This window comes from Hydra viridissima, unplaced genomic scaffold (genome assembly GCF_058129835.1).
Source record: "Hydra viridissima isolate aposymbiotic clone 2 unplaced genomic scaffold, HvirCarnegie_v1 scaffold_10, whole genome shotgun sequence".
NCBI lineage: Eukaryota > Metazoa > Cnidaria > Hydrozoa > Anthoathecata > Hydridae > Hydra > Hydra viridissima.
In genome coordinates this window covers 1,507,892-1,524,635 of record NW_028324309.1, presented here as the reverse complement: position 1 = coordinate 1,524,635, position 16,744 = coordinate 1,507,892, and the positions used below count along the sequence as shown (strand labels likewise).

Sequence of the window (16,744 nt, the reverse complement as noted above, 5' to 3'; positions counted from 1 at the left end):
AAAGCTTATATAAATTGAATATTTTTACAATGTTTTATTTTAGGTGACATTCCTTAGGCTAACATGCGCCATATTTAAGGTAAGATAGCCCATGGGTTATCTTACCTTAAGTAAGATTTTGCTGCACGTGTAAAAAATAATTTTAATCAAAGTTTTAGAATTTTCAAGCCAATACACAACATCTTGGTACATTATTCAACTTGATATTTGCATAAAAGTGGTTTTTAAAAGACGTTGATACATAAAATTAATTTTTTTGTTCAGACTTGTTATATTTATTTCATTATTTATCTTACAATCACTTTAATAAGTCATTTGGTAATGGTTTTCCTAGATAATTTTTATGCTTTTCTAAAATTTTTTATTTATTTATTCCAACTCATCAATACATCCCCAGAACATACCAGAATTGGCAAAATTAGTTTACGTAATATGGAAGTACTATGCAGTAGCGGTTTGTGTACAATAGGAGGCATAACATATCAGCCATACAAACTCTCTATAAACTTAGCTGTTTCAGTGGCAGTATAAATCCAACTCATCGTTATTAATGAGATATCCACAAGGTATGGTATCAATATAAGAGATATCAAGTGCAGTTTTTTAGAATTCAACATTTCGATATTTTATACAAAATTACAAATAGTTTAAAGAAGCAAAATTGAGGAATTTTGTTGCTTGTCCGAAAAAATAATGCTATTACATCAATTTATTTATTTATTTTTATTGCACAGGCAAAAAATGTCAAAGAAAGTTGATGATTTTGTCTGCTGCATCCTTCGACTAATAGTTATTACTTAATAATATCTATTCCGTTCTGTTGAATTTCGTTTGTTTTCTATTTCACTGATTTTGAGCTGCAATGAGTTTATTGTTCGTTCAAAATTAATGATACTCTCTTTCATTGAACTTATTTCTTTTTCGTTGTCATTTACTTTGTTCTCAAGAGTGGACAACTTTGTCATTGCCAAAGAAAGATGATCACTTGTTGAAGAATTGTTGTGAGCAACTTGCTCTTTTCGCATTGCCTAAAAGTCATCCAAAGGGAAAAGAAACGTTAATTATAAATTTATTTGAAGAGCTGAAAAATCCAAATTATATTTTTAAGGAATCGCAAAAAATTGTCTTTCAAACTAATTAAAAAAACAACAAAAAAAACAAAGCAAAAAAACTAGGTTGATGTAAATCAATAAATTTGCGTCTGAGGCTTCATCCGAGAGGTGCGATGAAGTTATTCTGATTTTCAGATCGCATACAGCTACATATTTGCAGATAGATTTTGAAAAATATGTATAAACCACATTAAAAAAAAAAAAAGCTCAAATAATAGAGATACAACATATATATTATTTCTAACAGAGCAATGAAACCACGTGGACCAAAATTTAGTTTTTTAAAATATTTAGTACAAAGCCTTACTCTAATCCAGCTTTTTTCTCTAACAAATATTGTTTATCAATGCAATAATAACAATTATTCCATTTTGATAAAAATGATTAGTTTGCTCTTCACCAAGGGAGCAATTTAAATGAAATGTGTTGTCCCTTTAGACAAGTATTTTTTTTTTACATACGTCACTGCTTTAGGGTTGTAATTACACTTGTTATCAGGTGATTCTTTTTTAATTGTTTTGTTTTAAGTTACAAATAAATCCTTCAACTAAATATCTCTTTTAAAGCTTATTATTATCCAGTAAAAATAACTTTTGTGAGTTAATAAATATGCAGTAATAGACAAAGTATTGTTCCAGCAGGAATTAAATTTTGAATTAGATTTTCCATTTAACGAAATTTAATTTCAGTAAATTAAATCTCTGAACTTCAGCTGTTTTACGATAAAACTAACTTTTTCAGATTGTAATTTATAAAAAAATATTTCCAAATAATTTTTGGTTTTATTAAGTAGCTCACTACAAATTAAACTTCTGCATTACGAACAGCTTTCTTCATAAAACCTTTTTTTATTGGTTTTCTTTTGAAGAATATTCACTAAAACAATTCCGACAAACAACGATTCTTTAGGGATGTTATTCTAATATTATTAGGGATACCCAAGTAAATAGGAGTATCTCTAGGGTTGAAACGTCGGTTTCATCTCTTTTACATATGATACAGGTATTCCGCATATATAATTTTCTAATACATGTAATCCGCGAGTTTTCCCAATAAGCAGTGATTTATTGTTTTTATTATGACAAGTATTTTTCGACGCCCTCTTTGCAGTTTACCGAAATTAGATGCGAACAAAACACACACACACACACACACACACACACACACACACACACACACACACACACACGCACGCACGCACACACACACAGAGTCTGAAAAACATTGGACTATCTGCATCACTTCAACATCCAACTTTGTGTTACGATGATTTTATGTACGCAACTTTGTATGTAAACTTTAAAAAATTGATAATGATTTTTGTGCATTTTAACATTCTCACCTTGAAAGAGCATCCAGCGTTCAAGTAATCGCAAGGAACAACAGTATGTGCACAATCATCAGCAAGATGCATGGTCATCTTTGTTAAAATTTAATAAAATCGTTGTATACAGATCAATGTTAAAATTTTTAAAAATAACAATTGTTTATCAAATTATCTTTTTTTTTTCTTGATCAAATTTTAATCTAAAATTCTTTTTTTAAATATATTCTTCTAGTTACAAAGCTACCTTTTTTCGTAATATCCTTTTCGAGCCACATTTGTTCAAACATTCGAGTGGGAAATATTTGCAATTTTCTAAGTGAACCTAAATTAAAAATTCCAATCACTGAATTCAGAATTTGTGTAGTGAACGATATTCGATAAAAGAGACGTCATTTAACATCAGCTCAACTTGCAAGAATTAAGTTATAAGATGTAATTTAAAAAAATTGATTTTAAACAATTTGTTCTTACTTCTAGATCTTTATAAATAAGCTTCTGAATGCAATATTGACAAGTAATTTTGCGATACCAGCAATTTATTTCTAAGTGCTCAGGTAGATCTCTGCGCATGATTAAAGTCAGACACAATTCATTTGGGCATTCAACATTTTCATACGCGCAATTTTCGACATGGTCCTAATTCAATAAAAAAATCTATTGATCTAAAAACCAAAGGTGAGTTTTTAACAAGGTACGGAACAGAAAATGCGTATTTCGTTTATTTACCCTACCTGACTCAAAGCATTTTATTCCATTTCGTTTCAACCAATAAATAGGCATTGTTTAAATATTTTTCTGTTCCGTTTATTTTCTATAAAGTAGAAAGCCACTTCAATCTTGAAAAAGAATATCCAAACTATTTGTAATAAGTAAAAAAACAGGAATTAGTATCGTTGGGCTTAATACTTTCCAGTCGGATATAATTAGCAGTAACTCGAGAAATACTTAACGAATTGATTTCCAAATTTTTTTTATACTGAAGTTTATTGTAACATTTAAAGTTTTTAATCAGTTTGTACGGATTTCAAAAGACGCTCAGAAGGTAATCGAATTTTTTTGAGAGTAGACACCATCATGGCCTGGATCTTACTTTTAGTGACCTTTTTAGATGCTGCTATCCATTTTTGCTTATATTCTTCGTCATCTTTTGCTGATTTGTTGCTTTTCAAGATTCTTTTTACAAGTGCCCAGTAACTCCCGAATACGCGCTGCTCAGGGCAGTTCGGAGGATTCGCATCTTTCAGGATGATTTCAATGCTATTTTGATTGTACCAATAATTTGTCTTCTTAGAATATTGGATCATTGCCAAATACGGCCAAAATACAACTGCTTTGCTTTGTTTGTTAATAAATGGCAAAAGACGTTTCTGAAGATATTTGGTGATATAAAAATCGGAAGTCAAAGTCTTTGGAATGACGAATAGAGAACTCTTAAGGCCACAAGATTAAATTACTTGCCAAACGAGGATCTTCGAAGCAAATTTTTCTGTCTGAATATATTTAAATTTGTTGCTGACATAGACACCATTTGAGTGATAACAATATTGATGGCAGGGCAACTGTGAGAGATCTTTTTTGCAGTTTTGTCATCCTCAATAATGCATGAATTCTCTCGGTTGAAAAGTTTGACAAACTTCTTTGCGCAGCCAAATGCTTTTAAATCTCCATCAATTAATTGCTTCGGAATTTCTTTCTCGGTGTAAGCCTTCAAACCCTTGTTCTTGCGTGCTTTTGTGACAAGGAAACGACTGGACTCGAATTTTTGGACAATCAAAAAATAAATTAGCAGGATAGAAAGCATAGAAAAAAAAAAACTTAGAATTTTTTTTCCAACTTAAGTCTTGAATTTTGAAAAAAAATTGCGGAGATCGCTGATATGTATTTACAGATCAAAGAGGACAGAGTACAACGGAATAAGGGTCTAGAAACTAATATAATTATTTAACTACTCTTTAGTGAAACAATATGATATACGTCAAGACGAGACCCCCCCCCCCCCGAGACAATATGTGACGGAACCAGGGCTGTGGAATCGGAGTTTGAGTTGTGGAGTCGGAGTCGGAAAAATTGTACCAACCCCGATTCCAGCTTAAAAAAAATCTTTAAAAGTTTCATAATTTTTGTATGGATTTTATAGATGTTACTCATTAAAATATTTTATGTTCTGTCAGTCTAAAGCACAAGTATCAAACTCTAGCCCTCCAGTTGTTACAAAACTACAAGTCCCAGGATGCTCTGATAGCTGTAGGATATCCAGACATAATAGGAATTGTAGTTTGCATTAACTGGAGGGTAAGGAGTTTGACATGTTAGTTTAAGGCCTTTAAAACAGTGATAAGCAATAGGGTATTTTGCTGCTTATCACTGAGAATCATAAATCACCTTCCCTGAGCTCTCCTCTACCATCCCTTAAAATAGATAACTTCATGATACCCCAACCCCCAACTTAAACTGTCTAACACTGTGCTGTATATTCTTAGTAGAAAGCTAGGCGTGCCACCACCAAGCACAAAAGAGCTGCTTCACAAAACAGAAAGACTGTAAGTATTCAATTAACTTTGCATTAGAAAAACTGTAAGTATTCAATTAACTTTGTTTCGAGAGAGAGAGAGAGAGAGAGAGAGAGAATTAGTGATTGAAGAACTGTTAAACAAAAAGAAAAACTTAAATAATATCTTAAGGGACGCTTTGTGTTTCTTAACAGAGTGAACTATTTTGCAATCAATGTCCAATTTGTTTTTAAAAAAACTGAAGTAGTTACCTTGACCTTGGCAGTAAAAGACAACAAAGCTAATCACACCAGCAAATTTCTCCAGGTCTTGGTGCAAAAGATTCTTCAAGAATACGAAGTTAAAGAAGAACAAATTCTTTCTGTCCAACTGACAATGCTTCAAGTATGATTTTGAAAAACTCATAATTTTATTAGTGACTGCATAAGAGTTTATTGCATAACAAGAGTTCAGAAAAGTTGTTTTTTTCAGAAATTGTTTTCTAAAAAATATTGTTTAAAGCACTAAATTGTTAGATTATTTGTATCATAACGATGAAATAGCCAATTATTTATGAAAGAGTCGGAGTCAGGAGTCAGTTCATGACAAAATCAAGGAGTCGGAGTTGGAACAGTGACTTACTGGCTCCATAGCCCTAGGCGGAACTGGTCTCCACTTGTACTGTTTAATTGCAAATGAGACTAAACTCATAAAATTACAATTTCTATATGAAATAACGAGACTTATCTTGGAATGCTTTAAGATGAGAGTAACCTCGTTTGGTGAATGATATTTAAAGATTACTATTGCTATCATAGATATTTGTTGTTGTATTAAGAAATTTAGATAAAAAAACTTTTGTCTGTTTTAATTTTAAAATTTATCATTTTTATTTTCTTCATTTTATTTTAAAGTGAAACTACGAAAATTATTTGAATAAGATCCATTTGAATATCTCTTACTTTGTTGAAAAATAAAGTTTTATAGCTTGCCATCACTTAAGATATACTCGAATTCAATTCAACCCCCTCCTATCCCGCAAAACATACACTTTCTATTTTCCCCACAATTTTGAAGAAATTTGGCATTTGGATTGCAAAAAGGAATTTGGCATTTGGATTGCAAAAAGGAATAGTGCTGATTTACCTGTTGTACCGATTAAAATTAATTCATTAACTTGATTAAAAATTTTATTTTATGAACATTTTAAGCAAGTTTCTAAACAAACGTCTATTAAACAGAAGACACTAAATAAAAACAACAACAAACGTTTAGTATTAGTTTATAATCCTTACTTTTACTGCTCTAAGTTGTCCGGTCCATTGGCAATTTCGTGAGAAGTTGTGGCATTTTATCGTAAAATTCAGTATAACTCTTTCCACAGCTTTGTCGGGAAATATCTACTAACAAAAATAGTCGGTGTTATTCCGGTTGATTTTGAGGATTTCAAGATCACAGCTCTACTTTGCATAATTGAATTTATGGTTTATCACAATTCAAAGTTGATAAAACAAACAAACAAAAATAAGTATTCCAATAGTGATAGTAATGTCACTTTAAAACAGCTTTGTAACGTAAAACCGGAGTGACTTTACAGTTAATGGGTAACTTTACACTTAAGAATTGACGTTACACATATGAGAGGTGACTATTAATTTAATCACAGAAATTACATGTGCTGCTTTTATGTTGGTATAGTTTTTTTAATTTCCTATTTATCAATAATTAGTCTAAAATAAACAAGTATGAATATGTTGGTTTCAAGAATTAGGCATCTCTCAAACAATTGATTTAAAAAGTCTAAGAAAACAAGTGTACTGACATGCTTTCAAACCTACATTAGCTTCCATTATAAACGCATCTTTTTTATGTAATCTGTTAAAATAGACAGCTTTTAATGGTCCTAAATGTGACATTTTAGGCAAAAATTACATCTCCATCATTTTTTGAAAAAAAATCATGTGGTAACATTGTGTGACATGTTTCAAACCCCTATTTTTTTAAAGAAAAAAATTTTTTTATTGATTTAAAATAGCCTCCAGAGCATTTGGTGCATATAGGACCCCCTGGTGGACGGCAACAACTTCAACTATAAGTAGCAGACCAAGAACACATAATAGAATAATAAATGAGGTGTGACACGTGTTTTAAACCTAAGACATATTTAAGCCTAAGAGAGAATATGGTAAATGTAGGACCCCTATATCAATAACATTTAGGACACATAATTAAGGTCTGGTTCTTTCTTGACCCGTATCTTCCCCAGATTGAAGTGGAAAATGAATCTAAGGTGCAAAGCAATCTTTTTATGACCTCTTCCTTTGTCAGCTTCCTTGAAATTTTTTCCTATAAAATTTTCCCTCTAGTTTTTAACATCTTTGTTGAATGAAGAATCTTCTCATGAACACCAGTAGACATGGGATATCATTCATAATATGTTGCATGTCTTGGAAATATCCTTACAATATTGATTATCTAGGTCTGGTGTGCTCTTCCAGGACAAGATACTGTAAAATTGTTTGATAAGATCTTTATCAACTCCAACTTCCTCAGTAAAACTGTTATGGCTTGTAAATACTTGTCATGCAGTATTTCCATCATTTGATGAGCCAGAGTCTCCACTTTTGGGAATATCAACTGCATATCCAAGCAAAACTTTGACTTTTTCCTGAATTTCTTTTTTTTACTTACTAGTAACTCTCTCTCTCTCTCTCATCTTTCTTTCCCCAGTTGTCTGTTTATAAAACTGTCCAGTTAAACCATCAAATCCAACCTTAATTGTTAGAAGTTTATTGACTATTGCCAACTTCAATATTCCATGAAGATTAATAGAAGCACTGAAAAATCTTGGCCTCTTTTGCTTCTTCCTTTTTGAGATTTAAAAAAAAGGAAGAGACAGGCTCTTTGTAATAATTCCTATGGTTTTAGTTATCTCAGCAGATCATCCTTTCTTAGGCCACACTGAGAGACCTTCAAATGTACATAAAACAACTACTCAAACAAATGCCTAGCAAGTATTAAAAAATGCAAATTATGATGGAGAAGAAAAATTCATTGTGAATACCCAGGAATGCTAGATTTTATTCATGCAAACCAGTCCACCAGATGTAAGATTTAAATGTAAGAAGTTTACACTAAAGGTCTTTGTAAGGTTATCCAGTAAAGGTGTTTCTGTGCCATTCTTGGTCCATTTTGGGTGGTATGGTTTATAAGCAAGGTTGAGCAGTAACAAATGCAAAACAGCTGGCAAACAGAATCAAAAGTGAATTAAAATAGATCAATATGAAAGTTGTCAAAGCCAATTATTACTTGTTATGAAAAAAGTAATTATTACTTGGAATGAGTATTAACTGCTGTTCACAAATTAGGGAACCTTTCCCTAATTTGTGAACAGCAAGAAGTTTTTATCCCTTTTTTATGTTGTTTTGATAAAATAATCAGAAAATAAAAATGAGAAACAATTATTTTAATTTTCTCTCAAAATATTCAGTCCACCCATCATATTTATACTGTTTAAAATGTGGTAAATCTATGAAAAGTATAGCAATCTACAGTTCTAAAAACGTTCAGATTTTTGCATCATAAAATCATATTTTCCCCATTTCTTGAGTTTGAAAGACCTAAGTTTCAATGTTTTTTTTTTCATCAACAAATATATTTTTAGTCCAGATTTTAGAGTCAAACAAAGTCAATTTCTGTATGGAAATGTTCCTGGACCATGTGGACCATGTGCAATGCTGTTTTTATATTAGAATTAAAGCAATTGGGAAGAAAGAAATAGAATATATATATTTACAACTCAAAAATGTTTAAACGGAATATTTCCTATCCCCAGTTGTGTTTATACCTGATGCAATTTTAAAAATATGATTTTAAAATTAGAAATGAACATTAACAAGAAAAAAAAAAAACACATTTTTTTCCCGTGTTCACTGCTGTGATAACACGATAAAGAATTTTGTCAAAGTACAACTAAAGTTAGGACTAAAAAATTCTAAGCAAAGTCACCTCATTTTATGGTACCACACAATCATAGACTTATAATCAAGAAAATTGTCAATGTTTTAATAACAGAAACGAACTATGCAGACAACTCCACTATACCACAAAACAACTTACCTTGTTTGGGTTTATAGTATTATTGTCTAATGGACAAAATACCCTTTTGTTTCTAAAAATTTAAGTAATTTTTGTAACTAAATCATCAAAACATTAGACAAAAAAAAAAAAAAAACATTAACTTTAAACAACCACTTTATTGGATTACTTGATAAACAATTTCTCTCGAAAATGTTGCAACAATATACACACACAGAGACACACACAGATTTTATATATATATATATATATATATATATATATATATATATATATATATATATATATATAAAAACTATTTTTGAAAATGATTTTGTTTTTAATTGCTTTCTCCATTTTTTTCACATATCTCCAATCAAAAATTCTCACCTATCTTTTGTTTTTTCTAGACATGATAAACAAAATCGGTGTCCACATTCTGTTTGAACGGGTTCGCGTATTGCTAAAATACAGATAGGACATACAAATTCCTCTGGAAGTTGATTCAAAAAATACTCATCAAACCCTCCATATTCCAGTTGACAATCCATTCAAAATTTGATAGTTGCTAAAATCTTTAAAAGACTTTTTAAAATGATCAAACATTGTTAAATACAACAAAAAGGGTAAAAGAAAAAATATTTTTGAAAGTAGGGGAGACTGGGTCATAATGGGGTATTTAAGGAAAAGCTGTCAAAAAACTAACAAAAGTAATTTAAATTGAAGCAATTTTTTTCTGAAAAAATACAATACAAACTACTATCTGACAAAAAAAGAAACCAATAGCATTAAATAAAAAAGGAAGCATTCGAAATTTAAAAATCCTTGAAAAAAATATTCTACCCCATGCTAAGAGCAAAATGGGGTAAACATTGAAACAATAAAATAGGTTGTAAACTTTATTTACAGTTTATGCATAGGTCACAAATAACACTTGGTCTTTATCTTTTTCTTCTGAACAACCATGCAAGTAATGTGCCCACCTGTGGCAATCACTACAAGAAACTTTCAAAACTAATTGAGCAATTTTCTTAATAGACAGGAAGTGTCTTCCTCTTACTTTTTCATCATTTTCCTCTTTTACCTTGCAGAAGTGTTTTGTCCATCTTCTTCAGCATTTTCTCTCTTTTTTTTTTAATGCAAAACCATTTTTGTTTGTCATTTGAGTCTTTTCCCTTTTTTCTTAATGCAGTTGGCACATTTTTACTCAGGGTGACTAACAATGATGTTTGATATGGAAAAGAGATTAGGATTGCAGTTTTTCCTCTTCACCTTGATAGTCTCCTTTGCAATTTCTGCTTTGGTACTGGGATAGTAAACCTTGGAGATACTTTTTGAAATGATGTAGTTTTAGGATTGCCAATAGAAGCAGTTAAAAAGCTGGAGGAAGTAGAATTTGTGCCAGTACAACCAGGTGATTGGATTGTAGAAGTCATTGTATTCCTGTTGGAAGTGCTAAGATTGCAACTAAAAGCAGGTTTTTGGGTGTTAGCAGCCAGTGGATGACTGGTAATTACAGATAGAAAGCTAGCAGATACACAGAGGTGGCTGGTAATAGTCATGTCACAAGTATCAGCAAATACTGATCACTTAGTATACTTTAGCAAACTACTGGTATTAACTTCATTTTCACTGAAATTAATATCAGTAGCTTTGCTGTCAGAAAAACTGCTTTGAAAAAATATTTCTATTCACTAGCCATATGCCTGCTTTTAGAAAGCTATTTATGGCATTTGTCATTGTAGCATGAAATCTGAGCAAAACCTGAGGCTGCAACAGCATGCGTGGCTGATGTAGCCTCAGGTTTACAAAGAGACAAATGTTTGAAATATCTCTCCATAAAACCTTCATAACTGTTCATAACTGACAACCCCAAGATTTTTATTAAAACTGTGTTTCTTATTGTTTCTAACTGCTAGCTCATACCCTAACTTTCTGAACTCAATTGAGCTGAGCCTAAAAAGTGTCTTTTTCATCAGCTGAACATGCATAGCGAGTTCATTTAGAGCTAAAATACAAAAACATTAACATTTTATACGTTTATTAATACTTTAAGTTGGTCTATAACATATATATATATATATATATATATATATATATATATATATATATATATATATATATATATATATATATATATATATATATATGTATTTATATATATATACATACAGCTTGACAAAGAGTGTTAATATCAATTATTTAAAAATATATTGTATCTATACTGTAAATAAATAATCATTTGAACATACTCTTTTCATACATTTTTTTAATATCAGGATTTTTTTTGAGAGATTTTCACTCTTTCTTCAAGGGTAGTTTGTTGTACACTATATACTTTGGCAGCTTTTTTACATCCTTCAACAATATTTTTTTTACATCCTTCATCACAGAGAGAATTGTACGTTGCGTGGCACTTTCACTCTATACATATGGATTTGATGTTTATTCATAATTTCTCATTTTATGTAACTTGAAAAACAATTATTATTAGTAATGATAGCTTATCATTTTTAAAGAGTGACTGACTGATTTTATGTTAGCATTCTTTCTGTTTACCATAAGCTACAAAGGTTTTCTAGTATAAATTCTTCTTCATATTATTATCCTATTAATCAGTGTAAAAGAGTAATATATATGTATACAAACAAACATTCAGTACAAAAATTTATTTTATGTTCATAAAAATTTCATAAATAATAAATCTAAAATTCATTAAAAAAGACTGAAATATTTGGGATAAAATGGGGAATGCCCCATTTTTCCCCACATCTCCTACCCCATTATACCTCATTGGTGGGGATGATGCTAAAAACAGTTCCACATCTAGGAAAATTTCACACACTCCAAAATTCACACATTTTAATAATACTCTGTTCTATATTAATTGAATTGAATATGAGCTTCAACTTATCACATGAATTTTTTGCACCATATGACATAATTCATCATAAATCATAATAAAACATAATTAACATAATTAACATAATAATTACATCAAAGTTCATTGAAAGCCAAAGTTACTTGAACTACTTTGGGGTCATTCCATCCCAAATGGACCAAAATTTTAGGATTTCAACATGGACCCCCTCAGATTTTAATGAAACTTAGTGGGTTTGTTAATATCAATGAGAAAAGCAATTCCTGAAAATTTCAGCATAAAATCTTTTGTGGTTCATAAGGTACAGTCGTTTGAAATTTCTGATTTTTCCAAAAATAAAAACTTCAGTAGCAAAAACATGTTTTCTTTATACTTTGAAGCTCTATATTTTAAAAACAAAATTTCAGAAAACCTTCTAGTTTTTTTTATTGTATACAACTCTTGACTTACTTTAATAAAACTTTGACATTGAATTCTCAAATGTCACATTTTTTCCATAATGGCTACCTAAAAAAAGCTTAAAAAAATTGTTTGCAAATATAAAAAGTTGATTTTTGACGAGTCAATATACAAAATCTGCAATTTAAGAAGTGAAAAGACATATTTTTTTAGTTTCTATATATTATAGGCTTCCAAATTTTTTAAAATTTACTAATAAGATACAAATCAGTAAAAAATTATAGACTTCTAAAAATGGCTGCGGCTAAATCTTAGGAACATGTGCCTCCGCTTCAAACCACTGGTAACCAAGGACCAACACTGGTTTTAATAATTTTTTTTTTTCTTCTAATTTAATAGACTTTATTATAGTGATTTCAGAAAAAAAATAGTGGGTACTCATGGGGAAGTCACAAATCAGAACAATGAAAATTGCCCAAAATGCATTAAAAACAATAAAAATAAAGTTATTGTTGTACTTTAGTTTGTGTTATATATTCTAATACAAAGTATATATGAATTTAAAAGTATTTCACAATAAGTACTAGAAATAAGTTTTTAATTAAGCTTGAATTAAACTCAGTTTTTAAATAGCCCTAGCTCTTACCTGCCCCCTCCCCCCTATCCCAAGCATTTACTTTTTAACATGCACATTTTTGCCTAGAACTTAGAAAGAAATATGTCTGATGTATGAAGTGTCTATATACACAAACAAAGAATTCAACATACAAATTTAAAAGCTGTGACATAAAAAACAAGCAAATTATTGAGTTTCCTTTTTATATCTTTTTTTTTTTTATTTGCAAATTTTGTCAATTCCTATTTATTTGTTGTGCCAAAACTTATGGAAACCTTAGTTTCAAAACTTGTTTTTAAATAAATCTTTTTAGGTAGTAATAAAAAATAAATGGCAAGTGCATCGCTAGATCTAACTCAATGTTCCATTTGAAAAGCATTAAATTATAATTGCCATGAAGTAAAATTTACCAAAATCAAAAAAATTAAAGGTTTTGAGGAATCAACAAAAAAAGATCAAGAACTTGTACACTTGCAGAGTAAAGTAAATCATATTCAAACTATTTGTAATCACCATCAAAAGGTCTACTTGGATAGATTTGAGACTTCATATGATGGAAGCTTTTGTTGCGATCCATTCAACAAACACAAAATTAAATTAAAAAGTATTAAAAAAAAAATTTGACATATATAAATTATCTAACTAATTTTTTAAAAGATAATGGCTTCTTTAATGTTTTATCATTGTGTTACCTTTTAGAATCTATCAGAGTAAACAGTTTGGATGTTGCGAAGGAGTTTGACTTAATACCTGGTCATAAGCTTTGTACAGAATGTCAAAAAATGCTGTATTTAAGAAATAACAAAAAAAGATTATGGAAGCGACTCATGTCAACATAAAGATAATGATTTTAATGAGACTAACATTTTAAAAGAAAACTTTAATTCAAGCATTAATATCCTTGGTTTTTCATAAAGACAGGGTCAGCTATGCAAAAAGAAAAATGAACAAAATCCATACTGCAACCCAAAAGAAAATAGCAACTGTTTTGGGAGTTTCTCCAGATTTAAGGATGAACCAAAAACAAAAGAGCTGTGTTGCAAAAGTAAACAAGACTTGGATTCATTAATGGAATTAATTAAAACAAAGTTTGATGTTTCTTCGAAATCAGAAAAACATAAATTACTGACTTTGGTTCCTGAGAGTTGGAACTATTTTTCTGCTTACCTTAGAATGATAAAAGCTGCAAGGAATTTGAAACAAATGTGTGGCATAATGGCAGAACCATCTAAAAAAGAAGGAAGATCTATTAGTGATAAATTAAAAAATCAAGTTCATGAATTTTACCAATCAGATGAATACTTTCGAATGTGTCCAGGTATGAAACAGTATGTCTTAATCCAAGTTAATGGTAAAATACAACATTTTCAAAAAAGACTTCTAGTTAACATAAAAGAACTTTATTTAGAGTTCATTAAAATTTCCATCAATGTCAAGATTGGGTTTTCTAAGTTTTGTGAACTTAGACCTAAGTAGATTATTCCTATTGGAGGTGCTTCAGGTCTCCATTCATTATGTGTTTGTGAGTACCACCAAAATGCAAAACTTTTAGGATTAAAAATACCAGATATTTTAGACTATAAAGACCTCTTGACATTAGTTGCATGTGACTTAACAAATCGAGATTGCATGCTGCACAGCTGCGATAACTGCCCAGATAACAACACACTTAAAGTGTATCTTACTGCTTTATTTGATAAACACAGCTTGGAAGAAATCACCTTTAATCAGTGGCAAAAAGCCAACAAAAAACATGACACAGTTGCACTAACTCTTCCAGTGGATGGTTTTATTGAAAAAGCTTGTCAACAAATAGACCAATTAAGAGATCATCATTATATAGCCAAAAATCAAGCAGCATATTTGCAGCATCTAAAAATAACATTACCAAGTAATCATACTTTAGTATTACTAGACTTTGCTGAAAATTACAGTTTTTTAATTCAAGATACAGTACAAGGTTTCCATTGGAACAACAGTCAAGCAACATTGCATCCTTTTGTCATTTACTATATGGAAGAAAATATGATAAAATGTAAAAGTGTTTGTATTTTTTAGATCATTTGCAACACAATACAAACTCAGTTCATTGTTTCATTTATGAAGTAATAAAACATTTAAAAGAGCTGATGCCTTCCTTTAACCACTGCATTTATTTTAGTGATGGTGCAGGTTCACAATATAAAAATTATATGGTGAACCTGCACCATTATATTGATAATATGTATACTAATGTAAATGATTCTAAAATGCATCATATGGTTCCACTTGCTTCTCTTTCACCAGAAATCAATATAGCATGTGTTTATGATGCAAAGTGGTTTTTAGGCAATATTGTGGAAATATCTGAAGAAAATCAAGATGTTCTTATCAAGTTCATGAAGCAGTATATTTTGTTAAACACTTTTACTTGGCTACATAAAGAAGATATTTGCTGGGTTCCAATAACGCATGTTTTATGCAAAATTTCATCTTTAAAAGTTCAATCAACAACTGGTAGGTGCTATGAAATATTACATTTGTACAATAGCATAAGTAACATAGTTAAATAAAAATTTAGCAAAATTATTATAAATTAGATTTATTTGTTTTAAACATAGTTTTTTAGCAAATATTTATTTGAAAGATTCAATGTTTATATTGATTGTTTATTAGATAATATTTTTTATTACATAATCAACTTGTACATTGTGTTGACAAATCAAATAACTTATATCAGTTATTATATTAACTTTGTAAAAGTTGTAATCTAAATTTCAACATGATAATCATATAAGTCAAATTAATGTGGAGGGTGGAATAATGAGTGTATTGGAAGAATATTACAAAACTTAAGGTCATGGTATTAAATATTGGGTAAATTAGACTAGAAAGTCTTTTTTTTCATTTTAACCTAATAGGCTACCTATAAGTTTTATATGTAGTCTTTTTACAGTCTGACACTTAAAACTAAATTTCACAGTTTTTTATATGAGTATATTTAGTGGTGCGTTTGAAATAAAGTCTATTAAATTAGAAGAAAAAAAAATTTATTAAAACCAGTGTTGGTCCTTGGTTACCGGTGGTTTGAAGTGGAGGCACATGTTCCTAAGATTTAGCCGCAGCCATTTTTAGAAGTCTATAATTTTTTACTGATTTGTATCTTATTAGTAAATTTTAAAAAATTTGGAAGCCTACCATATATAGAAACTAAAAAAATATGTCTTTTCACTTCTTAAATTGCAGATTTTGTATATTGACTCGTCAAAAATCAACTTTTTATATTTGCAAACAATTTTTTTAAGCTTTTTTTAGGTAGCCATTATGGAAAAAATGTGACATTTGAGAATTCAATGTCAAAGTTTTATTAAAGTAAGTCAAGAGTTGTATACAATAAAAAAAACTAGAAGGTTTTCTGAAATTTTGTTTTTAAAATATAGAGCTTCAAAGTATAAAGAAAACATGTTTTTGCTACTGAAGTTTTTATTTTTGGAAAAATCAGAAATTTCAAACGACTGTACCTTATGAACCACAAAAGATTTTATGCTGAAATTTTCAGGAATTGCTTTTCTCATTGATATTAACAAACCCACTAAGTTTCATTAAAATCTGAGGGGGTCCATGTTGAACCTTGGTCCAGTTGGCATGGAATGACTCTGGCAAAAATTTTAAACTAATGAAAAACTGATCTTCAAAGCTAATAACTATATTTTTGTTTCCATACTCATATCAAGGTTTATTTACTCCTATCTAAAAAAAACCATTTTGTCCCATTACCCCATTTTATATCATTTTTAAATGAATTTTTAAATCTAAATTAATGTCAACGGATGTTTTACAATTATATGGATTATCTTTTGTAGA

The 16,744-nt window shown here is 29.8% G+C and overlaps 1 protein-coding gene and 1 pseudogene across 3 annotated transcripts; one reads left to right on the top strand and one right to left on the bottom strand.

The window, feature by feature from the left end:
• Positions 1-664: 664 nt before the first annotated feature.
• On the bottom strand, positions 665-11,925 carry LOC149882553 (TNF receptor-associated factor 5-like). 3 transcript variants are annotated; one of them, XM_090100165.1, is made up of 8 exons: positions 11,258-11,925; positions 9,396-9,468; positions 9,048-9,099; positions 6,224-6,328; positions 2,911-3,075; positions 2,684-2,761; positions 2,455-2,532; positions 665-1,028 (listed from the first exon to the last, which is right to left on the bottom strand). In XM_090100165.1, the coding sequence occupies exons 1-8, from the start codon at positions 11,268-11,270 to the stop codon at positions 798-800; spliced, it is 795 nt and encodes a 264-aa protein (XP_089956291.1). In that variant the 5' UTR covers positions 11,271-11,925; the 3' UTR covers positions 665-797. The 3 variants fall into 3 exon arrangements, with proteins under 3 accessions (XP_089956291.1, XP_089956290.1, XP_089956293.1); XM_090100164.1 differs by having other exon boundaries at positions 9,396-11,013; positions 11,269-11,925; XM_090100167.1 differs by lacking the exons at positions 2,455-2,532; positions 2,684-2,761; positions 2,911-3,075 and having other exon boundaries at positions 705-1,028; positions 9,396-11,013; positions 11,269-11,925.
• A 1,930-nt stretch (positions 11,926-13,855) lies between these two features.
• On the top strand, positions 13,856-15,453 carry LOC149882552 (uncharacterized; annotated as a pseudogene).
• The last annotated feature ends 1,291 nt before the right edge of the window (positions 15,454-16,744 follow it).